This window comes from Mus pahari, chromosome 1 (genome assembly GCF_900095145.1).
Source record: "Mus pahari chromosome 1, PAHARI_EIJ_v1.1, whole genome shotgun sequence".
Classification (NCBI taxonomy): domain Eukaryota; kingdom Metazoa; phylum Chordata; class Mammalia; order Rodentia; family Muridae; genus Mus; species Mus pahari.
The window spans coordinates 114,649,981-114,671,325 of NC_034590.1; the positions used below are offsets into that span (position 1 = coordinate 114,649,981).

The 21,345-nt window shown below is 50.7% G+C and overlaps 1 protein-coding gene and 1 pseudogene across 1 annotated transcript in view; one reads left to right on the forward strand and one right to left on the reverse strand.

Moving 5' to 3' along the window:
- Nucleotides 1–15,136: 15,136 nt before the first annotated feature.
- LOC110328754 lies at nucleotides 15,137–15,565 on the forward strand (annotated as a pseudogene).
- A 3,642-nt stretch (nucleotides 15,566–19,207) lies between these two features.
- Ighmbp2 (immunoglobulin mu DNA binding protein 2) overlaps nucleotides 19,208–21,345 on the reverse strand; it is a 20,727-nt gene continuing 18,589 nt past the window's right edge. Inside the window, exons 14-15 of the mRNA XM_021195183.1 lie at nucleotides 20,268–20,437; nucleotides 19,208–19,926 (exon numbers count right to left, since the gene is read on the reverse strand). Coding sequence (XP_021050842.1) covers nucleotides 19,723–19,926; nucleotides 20,268–20,437 — 374 coding nt within the window. The 3' untranslated portion in view covers nucleotides 19,208–19,722. The remainder of the gene's footprint in view (nucleotides 19,927–20,267; nucleotides 20,438–21,345) is intronic.

The window sequence follows — 21,345 nt, forward strand, 5'->3', positions numbered from 1 at the left end:
CAGCAGCAGCTGTGAATGGAAGTCCAAGGATCTAGCAGTTGGTCAGTCCCACAAGGTAAGCAGGCGGAGAGAGTAAATCTTCCTTCTTCCAGTGGCCTTATGTAGGTCTCCAGCAGAAGGTATGGCCCAGATTAAAGGTGTGTACCACCACTTCTGGGACTTGCTTGTTCCAGGCTGACCTTAAACTTCGAGATCTCCTTGTCTGAGTCTCCAGGGATTAAAGGCATGTACTACCTCACCTGAACCTAAGCTTTTCATAGCCACTATGCCTCAAGATCTCCATGCCAGGATCCAGGTCAGAAACATGTGTCTTCCAGCCTCAAGATCTGGATCATAGGTGAGCCCTCCAATTCTGGATTGTAGTTCATTCTAGATATAGTCAAATTGACAACCAGGAATAGCCACTACACACATGCACACATCTACACTAGCATGTGCATCATATACACATAAGCCATAATTGCTAATAACTCCAGCTCCAGCATAGCTAAGGTTCTTCTGTTGCTTTGGTAGGTGCCCACACCTGTGGGGCCATGGGTGTGGGGGAAAGAGGGGAGTGGGAGAGAGCCCATGTCCAGTCAGAGAGTTCCTGTGCTCTGGGCAGGCGGACACGGGAGGACTGCGAATGCTTTCCACTTGGCCCCGAGTGGGCATCTGGCTGTGTTAAGCCACTGACCCCACACAGCAGGTGGTGGACAAGGGGCAGCCCCAGGTACCAGGTTCTCAGTCTCCTGCATCTCACACTGGATATGGCGGAGGAGCTGAGAACAGAATAGGGGCCTGGGGCAGCACTCGACCCCGGAAATAAGGGAAGAAGGCAGGGGGAGAAGGGGGCGCTGGGTGGTTTTCACGCAGGCGAGGGCCCCTAGTTCGGTCCGTGGCTGCAGCGTAGGAAGGCCTTCCATTGGGAGGTTAGATGCAGTTAGGAGAAAGCCTATCCCATTGTTCAAGTATGGCAGGCCTTCATGATCAGAGACAGTCTATGGTTTTAGACCTTTATTGTAGAAAGGCAGGGGAAAAGAGAGAAGGTAGAAAGAGAGAGACCGGCCATGGACACATGGAGAGGTGGGGGAAGGGAAAGAAAGAAAGAGAGCTAGAGAGTAAGAAAGGTGAAAGTTTAAGAGAGTGAAGAGGGGCCAAACAGCCCCTGTTATAGTGGGCTTTGTTATCTTGCTGTTGCTAGGTAACCGTGGGGAAGAGTCTAGCCACAATGCCAGAAGCTTGGGACATTGTCTATGTGACTGAAAGCCACATGCCTCTCCTGTGGGGGATGTGGGGGCTGTGGGGGCTGGGGATGTGGGGGCGGTAACTTCGACAGAAGCCAGAGGTCCCAGAGATATGATCAAACGCCTTCCATCCCATGTTGGAGGAAATTATCACCCACCAGGTCCCACTGGGGTTCAAGGTCTAAGCTCGACTAGGGACCAGGCTACCTGTGCATAGCCCATTGCCCCACACACACCTATGCATGCAAGTACGTGTGCATGAGAGTGTGTGAGTGCAAGTGCACAAACACACACATACACACTCATGTTGTTGACTTCACTGATTGTGAGCAAAATTTGAAGCAAACTTTAAATAAATACTGGCCAGGAGAATGAACACTGACCAGGTCTATACTCAGGATTCCCAGAGAATAGCCACAAATTACCTTAGTCAGGTGTTTATAAAGGTGAAATCCACAAGGCTACATACTTCTAAAAGACACACAATGTGAGGACTCCCCCACGTTCTGACTCAGGAGAGGCGACACTCCAAATCACTCAGGAGAAACTGTCTTGATGCAAACCGCAAGAGGACTTTTATTCCAGGTGTGCTCTGGGACCCACAGTCATACCCCATGCAGGGGTAGAGGACCGTGGGCCCTGAGTAGCTGGTGGAGGGGCTATTTAAAGGAAGAAACCACAACTCAAGGAGGTGGGGGGGCATTGTTGGAAAATACCAAAAATACCAGTTAAGAGTCACGAGGAAGTGGGAGTCAAGACAGTTTCTATGAGTCTCTAACAATAGCTCATTTGCATAGCCGGTTCCAGGAGCAGTCAGGGTGGGTCAGGGTGACTTTCTTTGAATGAACACTCCCCAAACCCAGGAAGCAAGTGGTTGGAGGAATGTCCCTATCTGTTTTATGATTAGCATGCCTTGGAGCATTGAGTCACAAAGGTCACATTCTCAAGCTTGGGCCTAAAGGCCTAGTTTTTATGTTTTTATGTTTCACTTTTTCACTTCCCACCTTCATTTCAATGGAGGGTAGTATACATCCTGCCGTACTTCTTGCCTATGTGTAATCAACATTTGGGGCAACCAACCTTGTTTACAGAAGTGAAAACATGAGGCTTGTTATCGTACATGAGCATTGCCCAGCATTTCAGGAAGTTATCTGTCCTTGGGCAAGTGGGACTTACAGGTTAGAGCTATTTCTGTTTTCTAGAAGAGAAATACAATACAATACAATACAATACAATACAATACAATGCTTAAGTACAAAAATTTAAACTTAAAACATAACTTTAGCCCTCACAACACACACACACACACACACACACACACACACACACACACACAAAGTAAAATAGGGGTTAGAGAGTTAGCTCAGAGGTTAAGTGCACTGGCTGTTCTTGCAGAGGATCCAAGCTTACTTCCTAGAACCCACACGACAGCTCACAATCATTTACTACTCTGGGTCCAGAGAATCTAATGCCATCTTTTGGCCTCTGAGGGCAATGCTTGGATATGGTGCACATAAAGACACGCAGGTACACATAAAAAAAAAATCAACAACAAATTTAAAAATAATGGTAGTAAAATATAAAACAAAATTTGATCAACTGTGTTTTTAACTTTGAATTATACTTTAGTTTTCTTGTCAGAAAATAATTTAAATTGTTGACTTATAAAATTATCAGTGCATACAACCTAAAATGGTTAAAAGAAACACATGATGGTCTCCTGTGTTCTGGGTTCTCCGCAGCCTCTGTTGCTGTAACAGGGCCCCAGACGTTGATAGGTCCAGAAAACCTTATTGCTGACTTACCACACTTCTATGGTGTAAATGCCATTCAGGCCATAAAACTCTGCGCGTAGACAGCACCACCTGCCAAAGGAAAATAAGGGCCTAATCCATCAATGTCCACAGTTCTGGAAAAGCCTCTAAATGGACTCAACTTGCCTTTGGCTTCTGCAGTTCTGCTTCTGGCTAACTGCTCTTGTTAACTGAAGTATGTAAACCTAGAACATGGTTTTTTGTGCTTAAAATCTCACCCTGAAAAAGGCTCGGAGCTTCACCGGGATCCTGAGTGTAGCCTCTGGCTGGCTAAGCAAGACTCTCCATTGGCTTAAACCCATGTCGGAGCAGTCTTCTCCGGTGAATACCCTCCTCATTGCCACCCATGACCCACAGCCTTCGAGCATCTCATCTCCTGTCCTCTTACCACCATGGCTGGAGCTGATGTCACATGTGAAACCCCACTCTCTCCTCAGCATCTCCTCTTTCAGTGGAGAAGCTTGGGGGGGGGGGTCACACGAAATGTGAGAGCAGAAGAGCCCCTATTTCAATTCCAGCTGCTCAGCAAGACCCACACACAGGTCAGCCAGGGACAGACAGCAAGTGTGGGAGGGTCCTGTAGGCTGGAGGTACCGTTCCCAGCAGGCCAGAGCGTCAACAGACAGACATCTCAGACCCTCATTCACTGTTTATATCTGAGCTAAAACCCCTAAGGGGTGGCCAGTGCCAAAGCTGAGGGAACAGCCCCCCACTCCAAAGGCTAGTTTAGGGGGAGGGAAGGGGGGGAAAATCGCTCACAATACACTTCTGTAGTTTGCTAAATTAGAGCATTTATTGGGCTGAGAGGGTGACTCAGTGGTAGAGAACTTGCCTAGCATGTGTGAGGCTCTGTGTCTGATGCCAGTGCCACAGAAAGGAAACAGAGAACTCTTGGGTTCACAGCTTACAACTCCCTAGGTCTGTTGTTCATTTAACAAACATTCCTGAGCACTTACTGTGAGCGAGGTCTTGCTCATAAAGCCACTTCAGAGCCTGTCCTTGGGAAAGAAGATTAGGAAAGTTCAGAGGGGACAGGCAGATGACAGCACCCAGCAGGCAGACCCTGTGCCTCCCCACCACAGGGATCTCTCTCTCTCCCCCAACCCCCTCTCTCTCTCCTTCACCCACACTGAAGAGTTCCTGTCCTCCGAGGGGACTCTCTGCAGGGACTAGTCTTCCTCCCACTGAGGTCATCCCAACTCCCTGTCTGCTGCAGCCTGACACTGATCAGAGAGGAAAGGGGCCCCAGAGGAGCAGAGCAGGAACCGCAGGCTCCACTGTTGAGTGTTTGAGGGACCAGCATGTGGGGGGCTTCAGGGCTCTCATCCAGTCTGCACCCCAGCTCCTGTCCCTTTGCTCACATGTGTTCGTAAGGCTCTGCAGGCAGCTCAGCATGAGTCTCCAAGCTCACCCAGCCTGAGGCTCCCAGGGCAGAACTCTGGGCCAAAGATAGACGGAAGGGCTCAAAGATGATGTTAGGGAAAAGGAATGGGCTTGGCATGGTTGTCCCTCCCTCGCACACAGCACAGTCGCAGAGAAGACTCAGAGACTGTCTTCTAAGGACACAGGCCGTGCCGACACAGGGACAGCAGGAGAGTCTCGGGTACCCTCTGTGAGCACACATGTGTGTTGGGAGTTGTATGTGTGTTGGAGTTGCATGTTTGAGCTGAGTGGCCTAGGCCTTCCCACATCTGGCAGCCGGCCTCCTCTCTTCTCCATTGCTTTTTTTTTTTTTTTTTTTTTTTTAAATAGCAACAAGATAACTTTACTCAGGACAAAGCAATAGAACAGGATGACCCCGGGCCCCTGTACATCCAAGGCAAACTGTCCCACTTTGGGCTTCCCTTTTTATTTTTTTTTTTTTTTTTTTTTTTGAGACAGGGGCTCACGAAGAACCAAACTTGAATTCCCAATCCTCCTGCCTTTATCTCCTAGTTGCTAGGATTACAGGCATGCACCACCAAGCCTAATTGTTTGTAGTGTTGAGCAGGGCTTCTTGCATGCTGGGCAAACACTCTACCAACTGAGCCACGTCTCCTCCCTCTTTCCCTCCCTCCATTCTTCTCTCCTCTCTCCCTCCTCTCCCTTTTAAAAAAGTGTCTTTCCGGGGGATAGAGAGATGGTTCAGTGGTTAAAAGCACTGACTGCTCTTTCTGAGACCCTGAGTTCAATTCCCACGACCACATGGTGGCTCACAACCATCTGTAATGGGATGTGATGCCCTCTGCTGGAGTGTTTGAATACAGTGACAGTGTACTCATATACATAAAATAAATAATTTTTTAAAAAGTGTCTATGTTACCCAAGCTGACTTTCAAATTGTGGGTCCAGCAATCCTCTCACCTCAACTTTCCAAGCCAGATGTGGGTCACCACACTTTGTTTACCCAGTTCCCCACTTTTTAAAAACTATTTTTATTTGTGTGCTTGTGTGTGTGCAGTACCTCTGGAGGCCAGAAGAGGGCGGCAGACCACCGGGAACTGGAGTTCCAGATATCATAAGCCACCCAGCGTGAGTGCTGGCATCCAAGCTTAAGTCCTCTGCACTAGCAGGAAGTCCTCCTAACCCCTGGGCCATCTCTTCAATCCCCGAGTCCCCACCACATTCTTGGTCCCCTCAGGAAGGGTCCCAGGCTTGATAAGAAGTAAACCCAGTCCTTCCTTCAGTGCAGGCCACAGGACTCCTCCTCAGATGCCTGTCTTTTCAACTACAGAGCAAGTTTGAGGGCAGCCTGGGGATCCTTGAGACCATCCTCCCCCATCCCCAAATGTGCTTATTGCTAAGGTCTGAGCAGGAGTAACTGTTTAAGGTAGGGTCCTACTAGATCAGGGTGACCTGTAATGGAAAGTGGCTGGCTCAGTGTTTGGCAGGAGTTGTGTGCAGGGACAGACACAGAGAGGAGAGCAAAACTGAGTGATGATCAAAGCAGAGACCACTGATGCACTTATGAGGCCAAACTGCTAAAAGCAGGAAGGGACACCATCCCATAGAGGGACGAGGGACTTAACGGCTGAAATTCCCAAGCTTGACTTCAGGCTCAGGTAGATCCAGAAGACCTGAACAAGTCCTCAGGTACTGTTCCTTTCCATGGCTCCTTTCTGTGGGCTTGACTTCCGGGCAGAGTTCTCCCTCTGGTGGAATAAGAGATTTTCACTTCTCAGATTCCATTCTACCAACTCAGGGGTCCCAAGAGAAGGGTGGGTCCCTTTCTTCCATGTTTCCCATGAATCTCCTGGGTCTGACAACTGCCTGATGACCTGGATGAGAGTCCTCTTGGACCAAACACATACACTTTCCCGGAGCTAATCAGAAAGGCCAGGGGCCAGGATCTGCTGATGGTGAGCCCCCGGCATATTGCACAGACCCAGCTGTGGGGTCAGAGCCCCCCTCCCCATCCCCACCCCACCCCCCACACTGAGAAACAAAACACCTGGGCTCTTCTGCTAGGAAGAAGCCGTGGATCTTGGCAGGCTGTACCCGAGGTGTGGCGGGCTGCCAGCTCCCTTCAAAGCTAGTCTCCTGTGGGAATCTGCATTCCATCAGCTCCTGAGTAGAAGCCAGGGTCCTTAAGTGAGCCCGAAGGGCGCTCCTCCCACTACCTTGGCTCTGCTGCTGGCCTGCTGTATGCTGGGGAAGCCAAGCAGAGCCAGCTATCCTTAGCAACAGAAGGAATATGGCTAGCCTGTGTACTCACCAACGCAGCATCTACCATGTGGGGACCAAGGATAGCAGGAGAAGCAGGAGGTCACACTAAGCAACTAACCACCAATGCCAGCTGGGACTAAAGCCAGCTGTTTACTTAAGGTGGGGTGGCAGGTGGTAGCTGTCACCTCATTCTACTCAAGGCCTGAGGCCCAGCCTACCACACTGGGCTGTGGGGTTCCCCGCTGTGGAACCTGCTATTTCTGCATTTACTAGGTGTTAAGGACTCATTTGTATGTTGTCACTAGGGATCCATTGATTGTCCACCATCCCAAGACTCCAGCTGAGGAGACACATGGGACCCAGTTCCTTGGGCAGGAGCTGTGTCCTCTGCCATTGCTGGAACTGCAGGTTGTATCAGGGTCCATGGCTCCCAGGGATTTGAGTTACTTGTCCCTTAGCCCCTTAAGCTGCTGAGGGCCTTCTCATGTCCCCGGGGTCTGTTTATCTCAATGTCACTTTGGGATGCTGGGTTTGTCCTTGGAGGACCTTCCTGTGCATCCCCATCTTCCAGGGCTAAGACTCCAGCATGGGCCAAGCATGTTTCCCCAGCTCACATATAGAAGGCCTGCCCCGCCCAGGACCTCAGAATGTGACTGAGCTTGTAGTGATGGTGGGGCAGCCACATTCATCTGAAGCTGCCAGGGTCACCTAAGAAGAGGATATAAGCCACAGGCAAATAAAAAAATCCATGCACAGATGGGGAAGGAGTCCACCAGCAAGCGGAAGAGAAAAGGCTGAGGAGGAGCAGGGGCTGGGGTGCCAAAGGCTAGTTCTCCTGTCTACGCTGCCTGGTGTTAAAAGGTAAACCCGTCTTAGACTGGGGCTTAGTGGGCTGAACACCGGCCATGTAAGCATGAGGACCTGAGTTCGAATCCCCAACACCCACCTAAAACTCTGGGGAGACAGTCAGGAGGATGGATTCCTGGAGTTTGCTGACCACCAGCTTATGTGAATCAACAGACTCCGGGCTCCATGAGGGTCTCTGCCTCCATAAAAGATGCACCGTGACTAAGAAAGACCCCCAACATCGGCTGGCCTCTGGCCTCCACAGGCAAATGTACACACCCGCCCAGTGTCTGAGCCGTCTGTGGTAGTGTGTATCAGTAGCCCAGTATCCCTGATCAAGGCTGGGCTTCACAGCCAACTGCTCTCTCTCTCCCTCCCCCTCCTCACACGCACACACCACACCATACAAACAGGAAGAAGGAAGAAAAATAAAAAGAACAAAATAAATGCTTTTCTTTGTTTGCTTTATTAAAAAACAACAGATGGATGCCTTGAAAAGTGCCCCAAATGTTCTGCTTTTAGGTAGGTTTTAGCCCTTTGAAATGTCACTCTTTGCGAACATAAATACAGGCTGCAGGACTCCCTCTGCCTGGGGGTTTTCTGAGGTGGTTGTGTATCTTGGAGACAACAGGAAGGCAAAAGGCCAGCTCCCCTAGCCAGCGTGGGGGGGGGGGAGGGCTGAGAACATTCCACCAGAGTCATGAGGCTTGTGGCGGGAGGGGTCCTCTTGGCAGGCACCTCAAGTCTGTGCTGCTTTAACCCAGTACTGTGAGGCTCCACGTTGGGTGGACAAACCCCGTGTGGTCCCTCTAGTTCTCCAACCATAAAGGGTATTTCCACACATATGAGGTCAGTCACCTGTCAGGTGTGAAGGAAGGGCCAAAGGTGAGGAGGAAACAGGAGTAAAACATCTGGGATGGGGGCTGGAGAGATGGCTCAGCAGTTAAGAGCGCCGACTGCTCTTCTGAAGGTCATGAGTTCAAATCCCAGCAGCCACACGATGGTTCAACACCATCCATAATGAGATCTGATGCCCTCTTCTGGAGTGTCTGAAGACAGCTACAGTGTACTTACATATAATAAATAAATAAATAAATAAATAAATCTTTAAAAAAAATCTGGGCCAGCACTTGGGAGGCAGAGGCAGGTGGATTTCTGAGTTCGAGGCCAGCCTGGTCTACAAAGTGAGTTCCAGGACAGCCAAGGCTACATAGAGAAACCCTGTCTCGAAAAAACCAAAAAAAAAAAAAAGAAAAATCTGGGATGGACAGACAATGACTAGGACCTGCTCAGTAGGTGAGAGAATGTTTTTGGGAAACACCCCTGCCCCACCCACTTCACACCTGCATGTTCCCAGCCTTTCTACTTCCCCATGGGGCACTACATCCTGTCCTGTGCTCAGAAGTGCCCCCCAAAGCTTTATCCAGGACCTGGGTATGGGATCTTTTTGGAAAAAAGGTCTTTGTTGGTGGTGATGGTGGTTAGAGTTGGCCTGGCTGGGCTATGGTAGCCTCTGACAGTGGGGTGAGGGCATGTTTGGGAGGGGTTCTGATGGTAAGACTCAGACTCTATGCGTAACACAGGGCAGATCCACCCTCCTTGGTGGGGGTGGGGACGCTATGCAGAAGAGAAAGGCAGAGGAAGGGTGAATTCCCCTACCTCTTCTTGGAGCTGGGAGACCAACCTAGCATCCACTTTCCCCTCAGCATCAGAGTCCCTGGGCCTCCGGCCTCTGGACTCAGGCCCCACTGCTCTGGGATCATGGAGAGATCGCAGTGGTACCTGGAGAGCACCGGAACAGGGCAATGGGGACCTAGGGGAGGGTGTAGCTATCAACCAGTGCTGGAGCATATGTTAAGGACCTTCAGGGCCTGGCTGTGAGCCGAATGTACCACAGGAGAGCAGCCAAGAGATGGCCATGTGTTCAGTCATCTGAGTGGGACAGATGGCCTGACCAGGGAACAGCAGGGACTGGCAGGGGCCAGTACAGACAGTGAGCAGGCTTTGCTGGCTGCTTCTCTTACCTTGCATGGCTGTAGAAGGTGGCAGGATGGGATCTGTGTTTCTAGAGGAACTGCCAGGATGCGGGGTGGTCAAAAGTCCTCTCCCAGACCATATATTCTACCAGGGCTCTGCCAACTCCACCCAGCAGGACACCTGCAAACCACAATCAGGGCAGCTGGTCAGAGGACCCCAGGAGATAAGCCACTAAACATCTGACACCATGCACAGGCCATGCATACAACAGGCATTTAATGTATGCTTGATTGTGTAAACACAATGCTTTTCAGTGCTGAGTCTGAGTACTGTCCATTGGCACACCAACTGACTTCATCTCACTGGCCTCTCGTTTGAGGCCCTGCCTGCTGCTCCTGCATAGGCCTTGCCTGTGGCTTCAATTGTCTCCCTGCTACTTCCTGTTCCTCTTCCCACTGTGCCTCAAGACCTTTGCACCTGCTCCTTCCGATGATGCCCATGTGAAAAGCTCCCACCCTCACTTTCTACAGGTTACTGCGACAGATCTCCTTTTCTGTGAGGCATCCCCTCGCCACCTTCTATGAAATAGTGCAACACACATGCACATACCTACACCCACATAGACATGTACACATGCATGCACACACATTCTCATACACACATTCCTTGCCCCTCCCACCTGCCTCATAACCCCATGCATTTATCACTATCCAATATTCTCCATGTTTTTACATTCACAGGAGAGGGACCACATCTGATTTGGTCACTGACTTGGGCAGGCCTAGGGCAGTGCCTGGTAAAGAAGAACCCAGGCATGGAAGGAGGGCGGGAAGAACAGCAAGAAGTGGGACACAATGTCTCCAAGACGACCCTCCTCTAATACTACAACCTAAAGACCAGCAGGATCACCCGAGTTCCCACCAGCCTGTGTTAATGCTGCCATGTGTGAGGGCAGGTAGTGAGGTCTAGAGGTACCGCCCTCTGATCCCCACCTCTCTTGCAACTTCAGTACCCTTGAGCTGTAGGTCAAACTTGAGAGGGATGACTGACTCCTCAATTACCCGATAGCAAAGATCGCATCATCAAAAACATCTGTCATGGGCCAAGCAGCATCCAGGAGCAGAGGCAGGTGGATCATTGTAAGATGGAAGTCAACATGGTATACATAGCGGCAGGCTAGTCTGCATGCTCTCTCTCTCTCTCTTTCTCTCATACTTATTCAATGCACACACACACACACACACACACACACACACACCTACTATGAGTGTTCTGTCTTCATGAACATCAGAAGAGGACATCACATCCCATTATAGATGGTTACAAGTCACCATGTGGTTGCTGGGAATTGAACTCAGGACCTCTGGAACAGCAGTCAGTGCTCTTAACAACTGAACTATCTGGTCAGCTTTTTGATAACCTGTCTCAAAAGCAAACAAGCCAACAAGGGAACACAGCTCTTCCACTTGGAGATTTTGTTCCTTTGTTGCTTGGCTGTGTCACTCCAAACAACCCCAAACTGGGTTATAGCTTTAAAAAAAAATGGTTTGTTTGTGCATCATGTGCAGGCTTGATGCTCACAGAGGCCAGAAGAGGGCACTGAAACCCTTGGAACTGGAGTTATAGACAGTCTAGAACAGTCATATGAGTGCTGGGAGTCAAACCCAGGTCCCTTGGAAGAGCAGCCAGTGCTCTTAACCCCTGAACCATCATCTCTGTAGCCCCTGAGCTGTGACTTTGAAATTATACCCACCACTGCAGCCATCATGTGTACAGGCATCAGCTCTCCTGCCCCCAGTCAGTGCACATGGTGTGCAGGTGAGCAGCATGGAGGGCGAGTGGCAGGGACGGCAGGGACGGCAGGGACGGCAGGGACGGCGGGCCAGGACCTCTCAGGAGCTGTACCTTCCACATGTACTTGGCCGCCTGGCTGCTTTCTCTTAGTCTCCATCTTCTCCTCTGTGGTGCAGGGATAGTTTACTTTCCTATTCTCTCCCATCAGTGAACACCGCAGAAAACAGCACAAGTCGTATGTCTACCCGTCACTGGCAACACGTCTCTAAGCAGGATTCCTAGTTATCAGGTGAGGGGGCCCTAAGGTGGCCTAGATCTCAGGAGTCAGCATGGGGCCAAAGCCTAGCCCTGCCTGAGTGCCCTCTTCCATCTTGTCTCTTTATCCACCAAGGATGGGTTAGAAGACACTAATGTCAACCCAAGTGTGAGAGTCTGTCCAGTCAACCTTTGATGTCCTGGCTCTTGTGCCTCCTGTAGCTAATATTCCCCCATGGGGCTCTACCTCAGTTTAGACCTGGAAATCCTCTTCAGACAGGAATTGTCCAGGAGCAGCCAGGGTGCACAGGGCGGTCAAGGTGAGCAGGGAAGGCCACATGCCATCTGTCAGTCCTGGCCCACACCCTCCTATATTGCCAAATGCCATCAACCTTATTGCCAACATCGAATGATCTGCAGCTGTTTACATTCATGTTCTGGGGCTGAGACTTCCAGGCTGGAGGTATGGGTCACATAGAAAGCCACACAGTTCCTGTCTCCAACCCCATATGCCCACCTTCCAGCCACCTTCCTGCTCCCCGATTCCCTGCCCATCAGGACAGGAGGCAGGTGCTGAAGTGTCTTCCTGAATGCTTAGCAGGATACCCCTCCTCATCTACCTGGCCTGGTCACCTCCTTTGGCTTCCACAGGGTAGTCATCAGGGGTTCTTCTGAAACATACACAATGTACACATCCCCTTCCTGCTCCCTGTGAAGTCCAGGCTGCTCCCCAACAGCCAGCCATCTGCATACAGCCCCATAATTAGCCTCCAGCATTGAAGATATCAAACTGTGGCAACAGTAGGGCTGAGGAGACTGAGGGGGCGGCAGGGACAGGTAAGAGTCAGTCAGAGACTGAATGAAGACCAATTTGGGCAGAGGAGGCCATACTGGGGTTAGAGAAGGCAGCTTGAAGTCTTGGTTAGAACAGCGGAGTGAATGGAGGGTCCCAGCACATTTAGATGGTTGGGCAAAGAGGCAGTGTCAAAGCCAGGTATGAAGGTCACATCCTTGTCATCCCAGCATTTGGGAGGTGGGGGCAGAAGAATAAGGAGTTTGAGGTCATTCCTTGGTGTCTTAGTTATTGTTCTCTTGCTATGAAGAGACACCATGACCAAGGTAATTTACTAAAGGAAGCATTTAATTGGGTGCTTGCTTACAGTTTCAGATGGTTAGGTTAGTCTATCACCATCTATGGTGTAAATGACAATGGCCCCTATAGGCTCATTTATTTTGTTGCTTGGCACCAGTTAGTGGAACTGTTTGGGAAGGACTAGGAGGTATGGCCTTGTTGGAATAAGTGTGTCCTTGTTGGAGAATGTGTGTCACTGGGAGTGAACTCTGAAGTCTCAAAGGCCCGCACCAATCCCAGTGTCACACTTACTCTGTCTGCTGCCTGTGGATCAGCTGCTGCTCCAGCACCAAGCCTGTTTCCATGGTGTCTCTTCACAGCAGTGGAACAGTGACTAAGACATGATTGTAACCTGGGCCTTTTTATGCCTCTCCCAGTCCCCAAATAATGACACTATATTTATTTATAAGTTTTTGGCCTTGTTAGTTACTCATTGTTTTGCACTAGCTCATAACTCACTTATCCCATTTATACTAATCTAAGGTCTGCCACATGGCTGGTTAGTTACCTCTCCTTCCTTCTCAGCCCACTTCTTCCTCTGTGTCCAGCTGGTTGAATCTCCCATGCCTGACTCCTTCCCAGAGTTCCTCTCTCTCTGTCCCCAGAAGTCCCTCCTCACTATTCTGGATTTTTCTTTGTTTTTGTTTTTTATTTTTACTAAAGGTCACAGGCCTCTGGTTTTTAACCAATCAGAAGGTGATGGAGAACATGGTTTACAAAATACTGAGACAAGTCCCTCATAAGAAAGACAATACCAAAGCCACACTGGAACTGGAAGAGATCAGGATCTGAATACACAGTGCACAAAAGCATCCTCCAACATACCGTGCATGATGGTGGGAAGTGTAGTGGCCGTCCGGCAGGGGTGGTATGAGAGCAGGAACTGAAAACTTACCTCTGATTCACAAGTTGCAGGTAGAGAGAAACAGAAAACCTCAAACCCAACCCCTAAAGACACAACCTCCTCCTAATCTTTTCCAGATGGTTCCACTAATTGGAGACCAAGCATTCAAACAGATGAACCTATAAGAGCCATTCTTTTTTGGTGGGTTTTTTTTTTGGGGGGGGGGGTTCGAGACAGAGTTTCTCTGTGTAGCCCCTTGCTGTCCTAGAACTCACTTTGTAAACCAGGCTGGTCTCGAACTCAGAAATCTGCCTGCCTCTACCTCTCAAGTGCTGGGATTAAAGGCGTGTGCCACCACCTCCCGATGGTCATTCTTGTTCAAACCACCACACTTGGTGACTTAAAAGTTCAAGGATAGCGTGGGTTTCACAAGAGCCTGTCTTAAAATACACACACACACACACACACACACACACACACACACACACACACACACACCCTTGTGTGTGAATATGAGCAACTACAGGGGTCGGGGAAGAGCAGTCAAAATCAGAGATAATCACTTACAAACAGCTGGCACCTAAAGCTGTAAGGCTGTGGTGGTTCAGGTCTGGTGACTGGAGCAGAGCTTGAGACAGGGCTTGGTGAGTGACTAGGAAAACAACACTAGAATGGGCACCAGGCACTGCTGGGCAAAGACATGGTCCCAGCCAGAGTTGAGACCAGCCTGAGCCCACGGCAGCTCCAAAAGTCACATTTCCCTCTTTGGGGCAAGCTGTCCAGCGTTTATCTGCTGAGCGTGATAAATGGGGTTTAGGATGAGCGCACACCTGGTTACATAGCCCTGGCAACAACACTGCCCTTCCTCCCAGCATCTGGTTCCATGCCAGGAGCCTGAATCCATCCTGCTCCCAGATGGTCCCTCCATCCTGTCCCCATACCTACATGGAAAGTCACAGCACTCGGCTCTCACCAGACTCTGATCCTGGTGGGTCCAGAGCCTCCATGCCTTGGGCTGCTGAAATTCTGAATTCTGGAACACTGGACCCTTCCTTCCCATGAACAGCTACAGGCACTTTAAACTTCTTGATCTGCTTACTGGGCATGGAGGTTCCTAACTGCAACACCAGCAGGTGGGAAGGAAGGCTCCAGGATCAAGAGTCGCAGGCCAGCCTGGGCTACACAGCAAGGCCTAGGTCAGTCGAATCTTCATGAGACTGAGTCTCAAAAATAAAAATAAAGAGGAGCTTGAAAGGGAGGGTTCACAGCAGCTCTGTGGTTCCCCATAGCCCCAAAGCAGAAGCAATTCACGGCCCACCAACAGATGGATGGATTAAAATATTATGGTTCATCCATACAATAGAATGTCCTTGCAATAAAAAGAAACAAGCCCAGCCGGATGTGGTGACACATATCTTTAATCCCAGCACTCAGGAGGCAAAGACAGGTGAATCTCTAAGTTTGAGGCAAGCCTAGTCCACAAAGCTAGTTCCAAGACAGTCAGAGTGGTTACACAAAGAAAACTTCTCTTTAAACCTTCCCCCCTCCCAAAAGTGGGGGGAGTGTGAAGAAGGGGATAGCCTTTGACTAATAGTGATGCAAAATGGCAGTCACCACAGGCTTGACAAGTCTTTCAAAATTTCTAACGGTTGGAAGAGCTGGAAGGCTAGAAAGGACTGGGCGATGGCAGTTAGCTAGGGTCTAGAAGGTGACAACATGGCACTAACAAGATGGACAGGGACGATAACTGGGCCTCCAAAGAACAATTTATGAAAACTGAATATACAGTCTTAAAATAGAAAATGGGCCAAAGCCCCAGAAGCATCTCATCTGTAAGGTCTGTAACAAGAGTCAGGTGAGCAGTGTGAGGGGTTCAAAATGATGGAGGACCCAAGAACCACAGCAGTGCTGGCAAAGTGGGGGCATGCCCATAGCATCCGAGTTGTCCTGAAGGAACTTCACTGCATGATGACATCAGAAAGAGAACATGAAGCTGCCTCAGCCCCCAGAAGGACAATGTTACACCAAGTAGTCACCAAGGCCCCACCTCCCCGCCCTTTCCAACCCAACTCTTCATTTTCCACAGTAGTGAATTTTCTAGATACATCTGTAGACCTCAAAGTACTGGGTAGGAAGCCCCACTCAGACTTCGTCCTGAGATAGTTCCAATACTATATTCTTGTCCCTTTGAAATGTCCCTTTGAAGTTGTGCTATGTGGCATCGGTCATATGTAACTGCCAACTGCCTGGTTGGACTTCTGGAATCAAGAAGGTATGTTAAAGTCAGTTTCCTTTGGGAGTGGTAGGCACAGCTAATGCAACCGTGAACAGACATGTCACACACTGTCCTGCTGCTGGCTCATGGCCTGGCTCTGCCTTTGCCAGCTCACCCTCCTGCCACAGCTGCGACATGGCCCTTAGAATGGTTGGGAAGGCTTCAGGCGGTATCCATGGGGCTACTGCTGGGGTTGGGGGGCACTTGGCTCATTCCTGCTTTCTCAAGTCTTAAGTGATGCCCCAGCCAACACATCGTCCCCACCTCTGGCCAAAGCTTCAATTGTAACCCTCGCCTCCCTCTGAAATTGGCTTCCTGTCTCCCCACTTCTATCATGGTTGCTGCTTTTCCCATTTTCCTTAACTCCCTTATTGCCAACCACCACCCAGCACGTGCTGTGCCCAAAGCCATCAGATGAGGTTGGAAGAACCTAAGCCATCAGATGAGGTTGGAAGAACCTGGCCTTCCTCACTTAGCTCTGGGACACACTTGTTCACTTTCCGCCAGCCTTGGAAGGGAGTGTCAGGTCCATGGCCCTGTTGCCATAACCCCATGAGCTTTGGGTTCAGGTCTCAAGGTAAACAGAGCAGTGACAGGTGACTCAGACCAGCTGGTGCTCAGAATCCTTGGTTGTTATACCTAGAGAGAGGCCATGCAGAAAGTCCTAATGCACAAGGTTCCAAACTGGTTCCTTTTCCCATAATCCCTTTGTCTTTGCACATGGAAGAGGTTGGACACGGCTCTCCTGTGAGTCGTCAGGTCTGACATGGAGCTTGACAGTTGGAACACAAGGAACGGACTCTGAGGACTCAGGTTTCAGTGTTGCTCCTCAGAGCCTCAGCGGGAATCAGGAGGAGCTCTGTGTCACCGAGTTTGCAAATCAGTGGGCCTGGCATCCCGGCTCACGGGCTCACTGCCACATTCCCCACTCTGTTCAGGACAACTAAATGTTGACATGTGGATGCATACCGAAATAAAGGCAACTTGATGTGTTGAAAAATAAAATAAGGGACAAGATTGATGTGTAATACAACCTGGGCAAACCTTGAACACAGGGCGCCAAGTAAAATAACTGAGAGGCAAGAACTATGTACTTAAATGAAGTTTCCAGAATAGGTCAATTGTCAAGTACAGAAAGAGGATCCATGGTTACTGAGACTGTGGGAAGACAGGAGGATTAACCACAAGCCACACAAAAGACTCTGCCCCATGGGGCGGGGTCAGGGTAGGGTTGGGAGGACCAGGACTGCACTAACTTCTGTAGGATCCTGCACTGTCAGAGGGTAAAGTGTGTGATAAGGTCACTGCCCTTGGTGAAGCTTAGCAGCAGAGCGCTGAGTTGGGGCTCTAGTGGGGAAGGGCAAAGGCAGCCAGCCCAACAGAGAAGCAGGAAAGGTACAGTACCCAGCCTTGTCTGCTCTCTCAGATACCAGGTAGCACTGGGCCTGGTGTGCCCTTGGGTGAGGACTCAGTGATGGAGATCTTCAGTACGTCCAGATCCTGTCCTGGGAAGTGGCCATATCTCTGCCTGCCCATTACTGGTCCGCTGGCCTGTTCCACATTTCCTCCACTCCAAGAAGTTTCCAGACCAAATAAGGCCGCAGCTCTTGCCAACTCCTGGCACAGACTGAAATCCCCTGGAAGTGCCAAGCTTGTCACTTTGGCCTGGAAACCTCCTGAAGCAGCTGGGTGCCCAGGAGCCCACTGAGGCCACCCCTCTGGGTAATCCTACAGAGGCACACCGGTGATCCCTGACCAGTCGGGGAAGCACTGCCTTAGAACTGTGGCCACTTCAGCCCCCTATATCATGGCTTTGCCAGAGAACAAAAGCTATGCCAGCCAGAGACTGATGAAACTGTCCCCAGAGTCTGACACTAGACTTTCTCTAACTTTCACAACTACCCAATGAAGTGGGTCCTGCAACACTCCATTTTACAAATGAGGAAACTGGGGTCCAACTCCAGGCAAACTTGGGGCTGCAATATGAAGACTAAAGGGCCTCTCTACCAAGGAGGCAGGGCCAGGGTACCCAGGGAACTCCCCAAAAGACCTCTCACCCAAGCAGGCTGTGTCCCAGTGACCCAGAGCTCACAGGACCAGCAGGTGAGACTTGCTCACAGGTCCTGGCTACCTTTTCCAGTTCCTGGGCTGACCTGCCCAGCCACCAGGCCATAAGACATTTTCCAAGCAATCAGACACATTTTCCTAATGAGAGTTCTCTGGGATGAGAAACAGAAACTTGGAATCCAGCATTTTAAGGAAGCAACAGTCAGGGTGGGGATCATCCAGGACAGGGCTTGTGGGACCCAAAGGCATACTACAGGCGTGAAGACCTGTGTGCAGGGGTCCAAACCATACATGCTCACTTCCAAGAACAGCACAGTGATTTTTTCACTGTGCTTGACAGATGAACAGTCTCGATGTGTGTGTGTGTGTGTGTGTGTGTGTGTGTGTGTGTGTGTGTGAGTGTGTATTTACCTGCAGAAGCCACACACTTGTGTGATGGTATGGACATTATTAGTACTGCATATCCTCAAGCCCCAGCCTGTGCAAGCCGAGCTCCTCCCGGAGGACCACACATGGGAGCTGCTCCCAGCGGCAATCTGAGACCTCATCTCCCCAGTGGCCAGGGACTCAGGTTCAGCACAACTTCCATGCCAGAACGCAGACCCTGTGCAAGAACAAATGTGCTGGGCTGGGGAAACAGCTCAGTGGGTAAACCGCTTGCTGTTCAAGCAGGAGAACCCGAGAACGTTAAAAAGCCAGATGTAGCAGGGAAAGGTGCTGCCACCGAGCCTGACAACCCGAGTGATTCCTGGGACCACACCATGGAAGGAGAGGCCTGATGGCTGCTGGCTGGCTTGACTCCCACACACATGCTGACCTCTGCAAGTATGCATACCTCTCCTCCCCTCCCCAAACAAAAACATGTTTTAATAAGATATACAGCTGCAGGCACAACTGGATCAGCAAAGAGTCTTTGGCAGCCAGTGACAGAAACCCAAAGTGGACTTTGTTCAGCAAAAAAAGGGACTTAATTCTGAAGAATGCTGGGAAGGATGAGTTGGAGATGAAGCGTGGCTGGATCCAGAGACTCCAGGATATTATTAACAGGTCAACCTGCAGCCTTATCTGTTTCTCTTTGGCTTCCTTTTCTTCTACAGAGGGGCTTCTTACAGAAGGCGGGCAGAGTGGTCACTAGCCTCCAGTGCAACAAGAGCCAGTGTCTTTCCTCAAGTGTCCACATCTGCTCCCGTGCCTGTCTATGATGCCAGGCTGTCACATACAGCATCACGATTGGATGACCTGGGGAGGTGCTACCACTGCCCAGTCATGGCATGTGCAGGGTGACATCTGAGCCAGAAGGAAAGGATGCCCACCTCTTACACAAGCAAATATCCACCATATGCACACTTTAATTTGCAAATAATTTATATTATTTTGGAACAAGAGCCTGAGGCTAAAATGCATGTTAAAGTTCCCATGAGCAATGGGTACAGAGTGCTGGCGAGGGTGCAGTCTCTGAGGGTGAGCGGTATGGTGTGCCCTGGAAGGACTCCTTCCCACCAGTCACCAAGCAGCAGAGGCCAGACCATCACAGGCTTGGAGCCTTCTGACCCCGGAGCAGCCATTTCCGCATCCCTAGACCACACAATCCGTGCCCACTGTGTCACTGCAGAAGACAGGATGATGGTGGCCGTGGCTAGCTGGCCATGCAAGGCACTCACAGCATCAGAGGGGCCTGGCCAGGCAAGGCAGTTGCTCTGATGGTAACTAGGCGCGACTCCTTGCAAACAGCTCCCTTGCCATGGGAGGATGGGGGACACACTGGCTCAAGCAGAGAAATGGCCAGTGTAGGACTGTGTCCCCACCTGATGCCTCTGTCCCACACAGCCCTCCTCGAGGGTGTGGCCTCACGTCCCCCTCTCCTTCTCCTTCTTCTTGCTTGCCCTCTGGCTGCTGAGCTCACCCAGCTTCTTGTCCAGCCTCCTCTGCAGCTGGGCCCTCTTGGCCGGGTCCAGGGCTCTGTCCTTGGTCCCACTGCCTGCATGCAGCACTCCTTCCCGGCTAATCCTCTGCCGGGCATGGGCACGAGCCTTTTCTCCACAGCCATGGATCTGAAAGAACACAAGAGTCAGGGTGAGCTGAGGGCAAGGGAGGCTGCAGCCCACAGAGCTGCATCAAAGGAACCCCCTAAAGCTGTGCAAGACCACAGGCCTGCCCTTCCCCCTCCCCCAGGTCTATCTTTCACAGCTGCCCAGGGAGGGACCTGCAGGATGGACAGACCTCCTCTACCCTGAGTTCCCACTGCTGTGGCTGTCCCTCAGCAAAGGTGCACCCTACCTCCTTGGGCCCAAGTGTTCACATGAGATCATGATCACCATCTGCTTTGACTTTTATAGTCTGGCAATGCCTCCCCCACCACATGATGCCCACATCATCCAGAAGGAGCCCTCACCTCAGGCAGATGGTGGCTGAGGCAGTAGCGGTGGCTACAGTGCATGCAGAACTGGCCCAGAGTGGTGGTGCTGGCTGAGCACTTGGAGAAGCTACAGGTGTTGTCAGCCCTCACCACAGCAGACACGAGGGCATCAAAGTCCTCCTCACAGGACAGAGCCATGGCTGGACCTGGGGAGGAGAGAGGTAGTGCTCAGGCAAGGGAGAGGACGAAGACCAGACACTGCAGACAGTGGGATGTCCTACCTCCAGAGTCCTTGGTGGGATTCCCCATCATCCCAGGGTGCCAGGCTCCTCACAGAGCTGACAGTCTGCCCACTCCGCTGCCAGCCTCACAGTCCAGCCCTGGGGGAGGAGGACAGGGTGCAGAGTACCTCTGAAAGCATACTCTTCCATCTAGAAAAACCTTTTTGGCGGGGGGTGGGGGGGCTCCTTTTGACACCAACTGCCAAAACAAAACTCAGGCCAAAACTCAGTACCACCAGGGACAGAAGCTGCCCGGCTCAGGCCGTGGCAGAAGCCCTCAGGCACTCAATCAGGGGCAGCAAGGGCTGGATAGTGACATGTCTTACTTAGACTGTGGGTGTTCAGGGATCAGGATGGGATCATGAAAAATTCAGCAACCATGAAAGGCTCCAACACATACAATAAGCAAAAATCTAGTCATAATCAAATGTGTGCGGCATGGCACCCCTGCAGAAGCCTCTGAGCACAACACACAACACACAACACACATGCTCAGCACTGCCTCCATGTCACTCCTCAAGCTGCAGCCTCTGCTGAGATCCCAGCCACTGAATCACAAGCTGGGTGTTTCAGCTCCTGTGTCTCTGCCCTCACAGACACCAGACAGTGGGACACTGGCCACCCAGCATGCTTCAGGATTTATCACTTCATACATCTTTGGACTGTGTAGTGTTAGACAAGTGTCTCTCCAACTGGATGCAAATTTATTTTAATTTTTTTTTTTTTTTTTTTTTTGGTATTTTTTTCAAGACAGGGTTTCTCTGTATAGCCCTGGCTGTCCTGGAACTCACTTTGTAGTCCAGGCTGGCCTCAAACTCAGAAATCCACCTGCC